Source organism: Lasioglossum baleicum, chromosome 20, assembly GCF_051020765.1.
Source record: "Lasioglossum baleicum chromosome 20, iyLasBale1, whole genome shotgun sequence".
NCBI lineage: Eukaryota > Metazoa > Arthropoda > Insecta > Hymenoptera > Halictidae > Lasioglossum > Lasioglossum baleicum.
This window is the reverse complement of record NC_134948.1, coordinates 2,065,748-2,080,106: the sequence shown is the minus strand read 5'-3', so window position 1 is coordinate 2,080,106 and position 14,359 is coordinate 2,065,748. Positions and strand designations below refer to the sequence as shown.

Below are 14,359 nucleotides of genomic sequence, written 5' to 3'. Positions count from 1 at the left end.
TAATTATTTCTCGGATCACTCTAACCAACAGCGTAACAAATTTTACATTCAACGGATCCGACCACTGTGATCCCGGACACGGCACAAACGTTTCAGGATCACGGACTCTTGAATCATTTTTCAAACTAGCCGCATGAAAGGTCTCGCGAAATGACAGGGGATGCATGCGACGGAATGGGGGGGAAATGCGCGACGACGGTCTACGATGTCGGGGCGTAATGGCCGGTTGTAGGTCGGCATTTTTGTCCTATTAATTTGCCGGTTATTTTGAAAAGTGGCTATTTGTAAGCCGGCGGTGTACGGGCGGTATCGCGGCGATTCTTTGATCGAGCGTTAAGGGTTTGAAATATTGGCCCCCGGTGGTCGGTTCTCGCGGGCATTACACGCGATAAAAATGCCCTCGGAAGGAGCCCCGAGAAACGTGTGTGTCGGGGATGTAGGGGTGGGAGTGGGGGATACGGCATATCGCTGGGAATCGATTCCCGAGCGAAGATTAATTGAATATCTAGCCGGTCATGCCGGCCGCCGGCCGCCGGGCGGGATCGCTATGCTCCATATCGGACGAGAAAAAATGCGGGATTCCCGTGACACTCCGGTATTTCTGCTCGCAGGAGCCAGCCCAGGCTTTTCCGTGTATGCCATCGGCCTCTCGGTATCGTGGAATTCGTCGTGTCTCGATCGATGGTCGGATTTCAATCTGTACATCCCCTGTATGACGTCCTATGACGCATGCGGACGTGCACCTCGAGGAAAATAAGCCGCGTTGTTGTCCCTCGAACAACGCTGCACCCATCTCTCTCTCTCTCTCCCCCTCTCTTCTCTCTCCGCCTCTCTCTCTCTCTCTCTCTCTCTCTCTCTCTCTCTCTCTCGTACACACTCCTCGCTCCGTGTCCTCTAAATCTGTCCGCAATTCTGAAGCTGAACGAAATTGGACAGTATTTTAGCCGATCTCTCTCTCCGTGGAAAATCTGTTCGTCGCGAAAAATCTGGAGGACGATCACTAATAGTCAGAGACCGCTCATTCTACTGCAGGGATCCGGCGGAGGCTTCCGAGCCAATTAAATCCCCGACAGAATTTATTTTTGTCGAATCCTGTGTCTACATTATTTTTCTGATCAATCCTTCGTATTCTGAAAATTGATTTAGCGTCGTTGCAGGAAATAAATTGCTGATTCTGGATGAAAAACATCGACGTTTCTGACAATAGTGTCGCGCAATTGGGTTAGGTTCCAAGGTCCTGCGCGTCGCGAAAAATCTGGAGGACGATCACTAATAGTCAGACCGCTCATTCTACTGCAGGGATTCGGCGGAGGCTTCCGAGCCAATTAAATCCCCGGCAGAATTTATTTTTGTCGAATTCTGTGTCTACATTATTTTTCTGATCAATCCTTCGTATTCTGAAAATTGATTTAGCGTCGTTGCAGGAAATAAATTGCTGATTCTGGACGAAAAACATCGACGTTTCTGACAATAGTGTCGCGCAATTGGGTTGGGTTCCAAGGTCCTGTGCGTCGCGAGCATCAAATCTGTCGGCAGGCCCGTCCGACGAAAGTCGGTTATGACATTCTACGGTTCTTCGCGAGACCGTAAATGCGGCGCGACGGCTCATGAAAATGTTTGATTACAATAATTTGTACAAGTCACGGTTAATGCCGTCGGCCGGCGTTGAAATGAAAAAGATAAAAACCACGCCGGGCTGTAACTGCGGGTCGATCGGTACCCTTTTTCGTAAATGAATTGCAGAAATAATTTGTTTTGCATATAGAGCGAAAATTTCTGCGTGAAGACACGGCGGCGGTGCGCTAGTCGAACGGTGACGTCACCGTGAAATCATTACAGCTCGTCATCGTTAAAATTAATGGACGTTTCTATCGAGTCGCGCTCGGAACGGTGTATTCCGATCGTTAATGAGACGTAGCCGTGACGGCGAATAGACGATCGAATAAATACCGTTCGAATGTTATTAATCGGCGGTGTCCGCCTCGATTTTTCGCCAAGACGATCTTTCCGGAATTTTCGTATGGTTTCGATATTAAATTACACTCGTCGATATTTCCTATCGTATTAAACAACCATCTCGTACTGGAGTATCCTCTGTCAATAATTTCGGCTCGTTTAAGCCGGAAATTCGATTAGACCGTCGCGAAGCTCAATTAATAAAGTACACGTATCGGATCCGGCACACAAATAATGACATCGAGCGATCATTTCCGCGGACGGTCTGCGCGAAATCCGTAGGAATGTCTGCCACTGGACTGTTCGAGTTCGCTTCGTTCGATCCGGAGTACTATTTTATTTCTTCCAAGCTTGATTATTCGGTAAGCAATTTCGACTCGTTTAGGAGACGAGTTATCCCTGACTGCTGTAATTACACAGAAATTAAGCACACCCCGTCTCCGGTTCTGCTTCTCCGGGTACTCGTTCTACACCCCGCAACCCTCGGGGTTGTAGCTCGTATTTATCTGTTAAAGCGGCATTAGCGCGAATTACCGGTTGAACGTTGCACGAAAATTGCATGTAAACAGTGCACTTCGTTCGATTGCGAGCCACCAGATGAGAGCCTCCCAGGTAAATCGAATAGCCCCGGTACCAGGTATGATCCAATCAATCTATTACAGGCCCTTCGCGAACGTACTACACCGAAAATGCAACAGTGAGTCTCCTGGCACTGATACAAAAAATATGTTCATCCGTCTAGTGTCCTTTTATAATGATCGCCGAGTATTCCGAACGAGGAGTCATTACGACAATCGTTTCTGTCACTGGAGACGCTAAGCGGCATGCATAATCCGACTGGTGTCATAATGCAGACTGCTGCGTGCCGGATGCACGATGTATCATTGGATTATGGGGGTTGGCGACACGGGAGACCACGTTATTTGATATCGCGTCCCCGAGGATGCCGCACAAATAGAATCGTATACCGCCGCACTTGTTCCCGCGCGTATGCATATAAATGGATCGCGCGTCGCATCGGTACGAACAGAGACTTGTACGCACGGCGAGAAGGAGAGCTCAAGCTTTTGTAGAAAATTCTACAACGGAGCTAACTGGGCCTGGGGCCCCAACTAACCTAACCTAACCTTTTTTTCTTCTTTTTTTTTTGCCGTGTAAAAATGCATTACGCATACCCCGGCACCCTGGGGGGAAACCGGTGTTATGTGGGGCTCCCTCAGGGAGGGGGTGCTGACGACTAGGGCTGTGCGAACATCTGCAGAATGCGAGCCGAACTAAGTTCGACTGAGTCGAGCCGAGTCGAGTCGAGTTCTCGCACGAAGCGAACGGTTCGCACGGGACGGATAGTTCGCATCGATGCGAAGTACTCGCATCGATACGAACTACTCGCACCGATGCGAACTATCCGACCCGTGCGAACCGTTCGCTTCGTGCGAGAACTCGCCTAGGTTCGCTCAATCCAATCGAACTTTTCTGGGCATGCTCGGTGCGAGCCCAGAAAAGTTCGATTGGATTGAGCGAACCTAGGCGAGTTCTCGCACGAAGCGAACGGTTCGCACGGGTCGGATAGTTCGCATCGGTGCGAGTAGTTCGTATCGATGCGAGTACTTCGCATCGATGCGAACTATCCGTCCCGTGCGAACCGTTCGCTTCGTGCGAGAACTCGACTCGACTCGCACAAGCGAGTCTCGACTCGACTCGACTCGAACTCGGCTCGCATTTTGTGAGCCCGCTTGCAGCTCTAGTGCTGACAAAGCTCGCCGATCCCCTCCCCCAGAGTACCCACTAAAAACACACGCCCACCTAAGCTAAATAGGAGGTGCCCGGATCTCGCGAAAACTCAACGGGTCACCTCCTAGCTTTAAAAAGCACCCCAAGGGTATTGGTTAGCTCCCCCCATACCTAATCACTAACCGGACCCCGAACGGAGGGACCCGCTCGGTGTGCCCTATCCCTGGAGCCTTCAACCTAACCTAACTGGGCCTGGGGTCCGAACTAGTTCTACAAAGATTGCGTACCTGTCCCGGCAAAGCAGAAGGAGCATCGTAATTTTGTGAGGCGTTGTCCACACCGGGGGCTACCAACTGCAGCAGTAACACGTGTAGTTCGAGCGCGATCGCCGGTGGGTGTAGCGCGAAACCGTAAATACTCGGAGCGGTCTGGGAGCACGTTATCAGGATCAGAAGCCCTCCTTCTTCTCGGGTCGGCCTTGCTCGCGAATGAACGGAACGCTGGTAGGCGTGTGCGCGTTATGCGCCGTAGGTGTGTGCAACGCCTTGTCGGTGTCTATGGAATGTAATACGGTGGCTGGCAGCGTCACGTGGCTATTTAGAGGAGGCAGAGTGCGAGCGAGAGGAAGTACGAACAGGGGCGAGAGGTGGGAGAGAGAAAGACTGGGAAGAGAGTTCTGGAAAGGCAGAGCTGGTAGATAGGGGTGATGTCCCCCAGCTGAAAGGGACGGGGAGGGACGAGGGGCGAATCTGCACGAAGAGGCGCTCGAGGCGATGTTCTCTCCTTTCCTTGGTCTGTTTCTGTTCTAACCAGCATCGTCCGCCTTCCTTTCCTCCTTGTCCCCGTTGCCCGACTCTCCCCCTTTTCTCTCTCTCTCTCTCCCTTTCTTTTTTCACCTTTTTTTCGTAGTACCGTACATTCGACGACTCCCGTTCCTCGTTTTTCTTCGAACTCTTCCCTTTTTCCGCGCTTTATTTTCTGCGCTGGCTGCGTTTTCGTCTCCGTCCCGCCCGGAGATCCTTCTCCGTTCCACCCTACCTTTTTCTCTCTGCTCTCTCCTCTTCCCCCGTGTATCTTAGTACACGTTTGCTTTTTCCGTGCTACCCGGAGCTCATAAGACGACACTTCGGGGCATACATTGTTGCTCACGTATCACACCCGCCACGGCACCGATTACAAGCCTCCGTGTCTCGCATCGCGACGTACTAAGCCCCGACTGATAGATCCTACCCGAGGCTAATGATCCGTTTAGCTGGCTCAGGTCCCTCTACACTGTCCACTTTTTAATCTCGTTGGCCCCGAAGCTAAGTCGAACTTGGCCTGGTGTCAGCGGCAATGCCAGCCGAGATTCGTCCCGAGTCTCCTAAATGTGACCTCAGCTTCAAGGTGGATAGTACAATATTTCACCTGGGCCTCGCATGCATAAGCAGTGTAGCTCGTGGTGTCTTATTAGAGTGCACAAGCCGTTAGAAACACCTGTAGACACTGAGGTACGACACAGCCCTAGAGTGCTACTTAGACACAACAGCCTCGGTAGAATTACGCAAGGGCCCTGATACGCCGTTTCACGGAGACCTGGTGTTTGGCGATGGATGACGAAGTTTGACGAGATTTGTTCAAGTTTAAAACGTAGAAATGGGATCCTGGACCTATTAATCTTTCCAGCTGATGGATCTCGGTTGTAATCATTCATCTACATATTCTGTCGGCCATGTTTGACGAGGTATGAGCGCATATTTGTATCCTTCACAGAATGGGACACAATTTTTGCGATTCTCCCCTCGTGGGTAGGCTATGATGAAGTTGGACGAGGTTTGTTCAAGTTTAAGAAGTAGAAATGGGATCCTGGAGCTATCAATCTTTCTAGCTGATGGACCTCGGTCGTTATCATTCATCTATATATTCTGTTGGCGATGTTTGACGAGGTTTTAGCGCAATTTTCTACGCTTCACAGAATGGGAGACAATTTTTGCGATTCAGGCGAAGAGACGCTTTGAAAATAATCGCCAGAAGGTCTTCTCCCCTCGTGGCTAGGCTATTTCTGACTGTGGAGGATTCAGTTGCGATACAACAAGTCCGTCTTCCGCGTAATCCCAGTCTGCCCCCCTCCCGTGATAATTCTTCCGAACGCATAGCCACAAGCGTACTCGCGGCTCCCTCGCTCCAGACAACGTCGAACCTGGTCTGGGGGGCCTCTCTCGGCAGATGCGGTCCGTCTCATCCGCTCGGCTGGCTCTCCGGATAGCACGAGCTTGCGAAAAGCCAGACCATTGACACCGGCGCGTGCTCCGCCATTGTTGCCAGGCTAATAAAGAAAAATAAAGGCTCCTCTTCCTGTAGGATATTAGCTCTTCCCTAGCCCCAGCCCGAGCCTGTCCTTTCTTACCGTGGCGGGGCCACGGGGATAAGGAAACGCGGCCGACATCCGGTTTCCGCATTGCTGCTTCGCCCCACGAAAATCTGCGCGTTCTTTAATCCGTCCACGATCACGGAACCCCTTTCCCTTTTTCTTCTCCTTTCCTTTCTTTTGCTACCACCGGCGTGCGGTGAAAGCAAATTACCGGCCCCCTCTCTCTCTCTCTCTCTCTCTCTCTCTCTCACTCACTCTCTCGAGCTCGACCGTGTTTCCCTGTAAACGTTCCCTTCTGTATCTTGTCCCGAGTTAGCCCAGAGTCCACAGACATCCGTGAGAGCGATGCTAAGAACGTCTCGCGTTCGCCGCGTGTTCGACGTTAATCGCGAAATTGGAACCAGACTTCCAGCATAATTTCACTTCCTTCGGCTCGTCGTGTAAGGAAATTACGGAATGCGTCTTCGAGCTGCCAGACGATTCTCGACCCTGAGAATTTTATTTGTAATTGTTTGGATCTTAATATTATTGTTGTAGTGTTGTTCTTAAACCATTATAAATCATTATAAACCATTATAAATAAAGTTGTTTTACCATTATAAATCGACCGTAACCGCTTCCCTGATAAACGCGTAAAATCCATTGACAGCATTACAACTTTTTCAACGGTGAAATATAAAAAAGTTTTAACGAAGTATGCTGACGTTTGACGTGACATGTGATGAACGAGTCCCGGTTCCGTCCGGTTTCTATAAAACAGGTCATAAAACTGTTTGACGGCATTTCACAGCAAATTGGCATCGCGTTACGATTACAAAGGAATTAAAAGCGGCGATTGTGAGGATATAAATGTCAAGCGCGTGGCAGAACGGTCTGCTGCCAGGCATGGAACTAACCATATCCAGCAGCACATCCGTTCAGGATTCGGTAGCTTCTAGGCAAAAGCGGGATTAGCGGAATACGTTTGCCAATAATACACGTCGCACAAAAGGGCCATCCCCTAATTGTAGACCCTCGTCTGTTTGGAAACGAGTACAGGCCGCATTAATTCGTGACGAGTGTGTTGTTTCTCAGTGTTTCGTGAGGGGTCCGCAGGATAAACCATACAAGCCGGATAAGTACAGGGGCTGCGGCTGATATTAGCTCAACGTTTGCCGGGGCCACTCTACTTTTCTGGCATTTAGAGTCAATTAAGCCAGTTCCATTGGCCCCTTTACGTCCGCAGAAGTAATTAGAACCGTGTCCGCAGGCTTTCTATACGTGACGTCAATGTTACAGTCGTGTGGCACGACATCCGGACGCATAATAAGAAACAGCACAGTCAATTCTTAGTCCTATCGATTCCCAAACTGTGTCCCTCACTAGAAACACGATTCAGCGAAGTTTCAGGGTAATACAAGGGTGGAAGCCTCTGACTGAATCATTTTTTTTTCTCGGTTACTGCTCGAGATATTCAAGCGAAACAAAATGGAAGACACAGCTACATCTCAGTTGTATATCGTGTATTTTTGTTAAGATTGTAAATTAATGAGTAAATGTGGGAAAAATTGTTTTCTCGAGAATGGTTATCAATTAATGAATATCTTTTTCGATTTCCAGATCCGAAGATGAAGTCGAAGCCTCTAACTTAATCATTTTTTTTCTCGGTTACTGCTCGAGATATTCAAGCGAAACAAAATGGAAGATACAGCTACATCTTAGTTGTATATCGTGTATTTTTGTTAAGATTGTAAATTAATGAGTAAATGTGGGAAAAATTGTTTTCTCGAGAATGGTTATCAATTAATGAATATCTTTTTCGATTTCCAGATCCGAAGATGAAGTCGAAGCCTCTAACTTAATCATTTTTTTTCTCGGTTACTGCTCGAGATATTGAAGCGAAACAAAATGGAAAAAATATAGCTACATCTTAGTTGTACATCGTGTATTTTTGTCAGGATTGTAAATTAATGATTAAATGTGAGAAAAATTGTTTTCTTGGAGATGGTTATCAATTAATGAATATCTTTTTCGATTTCCAGATCCGAAGATGAAGTGGCCATTGGTGCTGACTAGCCTTCTGCTGTCGCTCTCGTGCATCCTGGATGCATCGCATGCCGGTAAGTGCTCGCCCCATATCCTATAATTCACTGAATAAATAATATCTAGCTCGATCGTCCCGTTGTTCCGCGTATCGACCATCGCGCGGCTTTCTGACAGTGACCTGGTCTGCCAGTCAGTCTCTCGGAGAAAACCGTGCGCGCGACCATAAATCTTCGGCGACCCTCGAACAATAAAAAAAAAAAAAAATGGAACGAGACGTTCAGGAGCGAACGGCGACTTGTTAATAAATGTTTCGAGACAGCGACACCGGTCGTCAAACGGGTCGGGCCCGCCGATAAAACCGCCGCGACGATTTCCGGCCACGGACCGGCGCTATTATCGCGTCATAAATCATTCCCTCGATCGACAGTCCGAGAAGGGTGAGGACCGACAGGGGTGCAACTGGTTGCGGCACCCTTGGCCTCGCGCAACGAGCTGTGAAAACGAGTATCTAAACCAGAAAAACAGTCGTATACGATCCGTTTTCCTCTTTCTATCGTCGGGCTCGCCGAATAGGGGCTGTTCCAGTCTTAAGCCACCCCTGCCGCGAGGAATCTGCAGGCAACAACCCCCATGGCGCACAATGGGCTTCGAACAACCCAAATAAAATATTTTACTATCTACACTGCTCCACGAAATTAGAAAATCACTGAATTTTTCGATGAAATTGAAATTGGAACCAAAAATTAGGGATTTTTCATCTTCTGCAACTTTCTGTGATCTGAAGACCCTACTTTCACACCTGTGATTTTGCTCAAAGACGGAGATTGAAGTTGGAAATCTCGCAAATTTAAAAGACTCGTCAGGGGCTGAAAAATTTTCTCCCGAAACTATTTGGAAATTTGCTTTTGAAGCAAAGTCTCCTTGCAAAAGGGTGCTGTCTGCCACGTTTTGGGTGTCTCGCCGCCACTGTGCGGCGCTCTGATTATGATGGTCCCGGAAAGAACGTCAGCAGGGTCGGTTAGATGATTCCTTGGACGTAATGCACAGCCAACCGTGGACCATAACCGCAGACATTTGGGTCTCTGTCCTCCTCTGGACACGCCGGGCTCCTAGATAAATTACCTTCGCGTCCCTTTTCTGCTCCAAGCACACGTGACTCCGACATATTGTTCTTGTTGTTCCCATTTCTGCTACGATTAATCACTAGGACCCCATAACTCGCCCCCCCCCCATTTGCAATTAATTCAGGATGGGATTGGTAATTAAATATCACGCTGGTCCGTGCGTGCAGTCGTTTACGTGATTACGTGAAAAATTCGATTATTGCTAATTCGATGTCGACAATGGGGGTGAAATTTCTATTTGTGCGAGGTCCGTATGAATTAGTTCGAACTCGATATATATATAGGAGAGAGAAAGAAATTCTCAAATTATTCACGCCTATGATGCGAACACTCGCAGGTACAAGAAGCTGAGCACTATCATCGAGCCACTTGAATGCGAATTGGGGCACGGTTCTAAGTCACCGGCTGATCAAGTAGATTAGTATCGAAACGAGGCTAACAGGGAGGCGTCGGAACGGCCGAATGCAGCGGGGTAGATTAGCGGCCGTGAATGAGCAACGGGTATAGGGAGAGCAGTTACAGTTTCCGGTGCCAAATAAACGGGTCAGTCACCTTTCTGGCACACGGTTCCGGTCCATGTACCGAAAACCCCTAACACTCGATACGGTCCTTGTCCAGCGGTATGCAACTTGTTTGATGCCATCGAAGCAAATCTCCCGACCTCGTCCCATGTCGCAGCCACGAACAATCCTGTGTTCAACCGGGTTTCGTAGGCGAACTCGAACTTCGATCTTGCAGCTGAGGAGGGGGAGACGGAGGGTGGATGGGTGGTTGGTCCCCACGTGGGACGAAGGAAGGTTGTTCAGGGCCAAAGTGCACTCACCACCGCCCCCATCTCCTCTCCTCCCAACCTCCTCCAACCAACTCCCCTCGCTTCTTCCTTTCCCCGACGGAGCAAAGGAACCGCATCGCTACGAAGGATCCCGAGAACTCCGCGAGACTTTCCCCCTTTTGACTTAATTGGCGGCTTCGAGACTAACGACGCCAGGCGTCTACGTCGATTGAAGTGCCGCTTTGGCCGGACGCGAACTAAGAAGCTGGAAATTCGTTAATGGTTCTCGCGAAACAATCGATCCCCTCCCAACCACCTCTCCAGAATCTCGAACGCGATCACGATTCTTTCAACTCTCTCCGAAAGGACAGACACCAACCACCCTCCTCCGTTGTGAGAAAGTACATGTGCCGGGAAATTAATTCGCTGTCTCCTTAAACGGAATTCAAATTCGAATTTTATTCATGGACTCTCTGCAACACAGAACCTGGCGGACTCGCAGCGTTTGATCGAACGGCGATCATGCTCTCGAAACTCTTTTCCAGCTTGTCGCACCAGGAATTCGTTATTCCCTTTTCCAACAAACGTGTATAAATTGACATTTTCATGCTGCTCGATCTCGCAAATGCCGGTTGATAAAGGTCCGGAAAAATCGTGGGAGGTGGAACAGAGTTTGAAAATTATAGTAGAAAAATTTTGTTATCAGTGAGATTTATGTTTGACCAATATTCTTTGGAATTTCGCTGTCTGACCATGCCTGACTCATTCTACTGATAAATAATTATTTCTCGAATAATGAACTCGTGGATTCCAAAATTATCGGAATTTTTAAATTTCAATATTCTTGGGGGATTTCGTTGTCTGACCATCGCTGACTTATTCTACTTAAACAGAACTATTGCTCGAATAATGGACTCGTTAATTCCACAATGTTCCGAATTTTCAATATTTCATTATTCTTTGGGGATTTCACTGTCTGACCATCGTTGACTCATTCTACTGAAAATGATATTCTCGTATAATCAACTCGTGGATTCCAAAATGATGAGAATTTTCAAGTTTACAATATTCTTTAGGGATTTCACTGTCTGACCATCGTTGACTCATTCTACTGAAAAATAACAGTTTCTGGAATAATGAACTCGTGGATTCCAAAATTATCAGAATTTTCAAATTTCAATATTCTTGGGTGATTTCACTGTCTGACCATGTCCGACTTATTCTACTTAAAAATAACTATTTGCTCGAATAATGGACTCGTGGATTCCAAAATGATTAGAATTTTCAATATTTCATTATTCTTTGGGGATTTCACTGTCTGACCATCGTTGACTCATTCTACTGAAAATAATATTCTCTTATAATTAACTCGTGGATTCCAAAATGTTCAGAATTTTCAATATTTCATTATTCTTTGGGGATTTCACTGTCTGACCATCGTTGACTCATTCTACTGAAAATGATATTCTCGTATAATCAACTCGTGGATTCCAAAATGATCAGAATTTTCAAGTTTACAATATTCTTTGGGGATTTCACTGTCTGACCATCGTTGACTCATTCTACTGAAAAATAACAGTTTCTGGAATAATGAACTCGTGGATTCCAAAATTATCAGAATTTTCAAATTTCAATATTCTTGGGTGATTTCACTGTCTGACCATGTCCGACTTATTCTACTTAAAAATAACTATTTGCTCGAATAATGGACTCGTTAATTCCACAATGTTCAGAATTTTCAATATTTCATTATTCTTTGGGGATTTCACTGTCTGACCATCGTTGACTCATTCTACTGAAAATAATATTCTCTTATAATTAACTGGTGGATTCCAAAATGTTCAGAATTTTCAATATTTCATTATTCTTTGGGGATTTCACTGTCTGACCATCGTTGACTCATTCTACTGAAAATAATATTCTCTTATAATTAACTCGTGGATTCCAAAATGATCAGAATTTTCAAGTTTTCAATATCCTTTGGTGATTTCACTACCTGACCATCGTTGACTCATTCTACTGATAAATCACTATTTCTCGAATAATGAACTCGTGGATTCCAAAATGATTAGAATTTTCCAGTTTTCAATATTCTTTGGGGATTTCACTGTCTGACCATGTCTGACTTATTCTACTTAAAAAGAACTAAAACTCGAATAATGGTCTCGTTGATTCCAAAATGATCAGAATTTTCAAGTTTTCAATTATTCTTTGGGGATTTCTCTGTCTGACCATCGTTGACTCATTCTACTGAAAAATAACAATTTCTCGAATAATTAACTCGTGGATTCAAAATTATCAGAATTTTCAAGTTTTCAATATTCTTTGGTGATTTCGCTGTCTGACCATGTCTGACTTCATCTACTTAAGAAGAAGTATTTTTCTGATGAACTCGTGGATCCTAAAATATTTAAATGTCCAATTAAGGCCGGATGCGACAGCTTCGTATGCAGCTCGGGGATCACGCAAAGCATGCGGCGATAAAGTCATCAGAGCCGTCGTCGTCGAGTCGACAAAGAGCAAGAAGGGTCAAGACAGTTCCAGCGTCTGGCTCCCTGTGGCAACCACGTCGTCGTCGACGTCAACAGTCTTTACGTCATTGTCCCACGAGATCCATGCCATTAACGAGTTTCGAGCTTCTTACTTTTCATCGAAAACTCTCTGAAGTGTTGCTGCTTCGGCCCACTTCAATCGACAAAGACGGCTTTCGCGAGTACCAAAGCTGCCAATTAAGGTAGTTATCAAATTCGCCGGCTCAAAGGGAATCACTGATCGCGACCCTGAATTCAACGTTGTCGACGACAGCTTTCCGGCTCGCTCGTGCTTTTTTCACCGTGACAACAGAATTTGTCGGGGATCTATTGTAAGAGGCTCTGGAATTCAACGTAGGAATTCGTTTGTTGCCATTAGGATGCTCGCGATGTGGAAATTGCGAGGAGTGATCGGATATATTCGCATTAAGCTGCAAACAAAATTGCAGAGGAAAATCTGTCTGAGAAATGATCTTAATCACTGAACCGAGCTTGATAAATTTATAAAATAATGTATATACATATCTTAATTATAGCTGTAAGATTTAACTTGACGGACGTGTACACGAAGTAGAACAGGACACAGCCATGATCAGACACGTTTCCAGTCAAAATAGACAGACTGAAATAATTTTAATGGGAATGAGAATTCACATTTTCATAAATAAATGCAGACAGCCTGAAATTCGTTGGAATTAATAGCCTCTGCAGGTGAAGAATAATTGATGAAGAGCAATTAACGCGACTAATTAAAGCAAAATGTAAAGCCATCTTGAGTTCAATTAAATGGTACGACGATTTCCGTCGGACTTGAAATAATAAAACTACATTTAATTATGAACAAGTGCTATAAATGCAACAAAATGTTTCTTCCGAGGATTTCCGAAGAAAAATACGTGCTCGCGGGAAAATACTGTTTAAAGGTTTCCGGGATGAAGTCGATGTGGCTGCAGATGAAGTTACTTACAGTCGAGTGGAACGAGGTCGTGCATTTTTCCTGTCACGACGACGCGACGGTAGGCTCGCTCGATGTTGAGCAGCAGTCGATCAGGAATTATTCAAGATACGTAATTCCCGATCGACACGTTGAAAAATGTATCGCGACGTTTTAAGTGCCCCCGAGCGATGGCCGTCGAGCCGAGCCAAGAAGTCTTCACGTCATTGTTCCCCGGCAGCCATTAACAAGTTCCCAGCTTCTCAGCCAACGACGTCCATGAGTTTGCGAAGTGATGGCACTTCAATCGACGGGAACGTCTGACTTCTCGATGTCGCCAATTAACTCGAAAGTCACCGGTCGGGCTGAGGAGTGGGGGGAGAGAGTGTGGGTGGCTGGGGCGGGCTGAGGAGAAGGGAGACATCAAAAAGTAAATCATTAACGATGCGGCGTTCCCGTTACACTGCTCTCTCCGGTTCGTCCTTGCCCGAGCGACGACGTGACGCTATCTCGATATCGAACACATTTTTTTCGCCGCTCCTTTCCAACCGTTCGCGCAATTGCGAACAATAATTTCCGTCGCCCTCTGTTGCAAATAGATTACATTACGCTTGGAAAATTAAAGACGTTCTCCGTCTTCGCGAACTGCACTCAGGCTTGTCTTCGGGATTTCTTTTTCAACGAGAGAACGGACAGCCATTTTCAAACGAGATCTCACGGATTTTATTGGTTAATATTCCGGCTAGCTTTTGATATTTTTTATCTGGTGAAAATTGCAATTCTTTTTTAATACAACTGGTGTTGAATTTGACGCATGTGTGCTAGGTGGTATAAATGGTGCGAAAAGTAATATCGTGAAACTGAGTAATTGGAAAATGTGCTATCCAAATATTAGCAGCCACGATGATATTTTAAATGGTATTGTTTTATTTTTTT

General features: G+C 46.3%; 1 protein-coding gene across 5 annotated transcripts in view; it reads left to right on the top strand.

Moving 5' to 3' along the window:
• LOC143218918 (uncharacterized) overlaps positions 1–14,359 on the top strand; it is a 306,463-nt gene that overhangs the window by 141,323 nt on the left and 150,781 nt on the right. For all 5 annotated transcript variants that reach the window (XR_013011185.1, XM_076444540.1, XM_076444542.1 and 2 more), the window contains one exon: positions 8,059–8,136. Coding sequence is in view for 4 of the 5 variants with exons in the window: in XM_076444540.1 (XP_076300655.1) it covers positions 8,059–8,136 (78 nt within the window). In the remaining variant the exon portion in view is untranslated. The remainder of the gene's footprint in view (positions 1–8,058; positions 8,137–14,359) is intronic.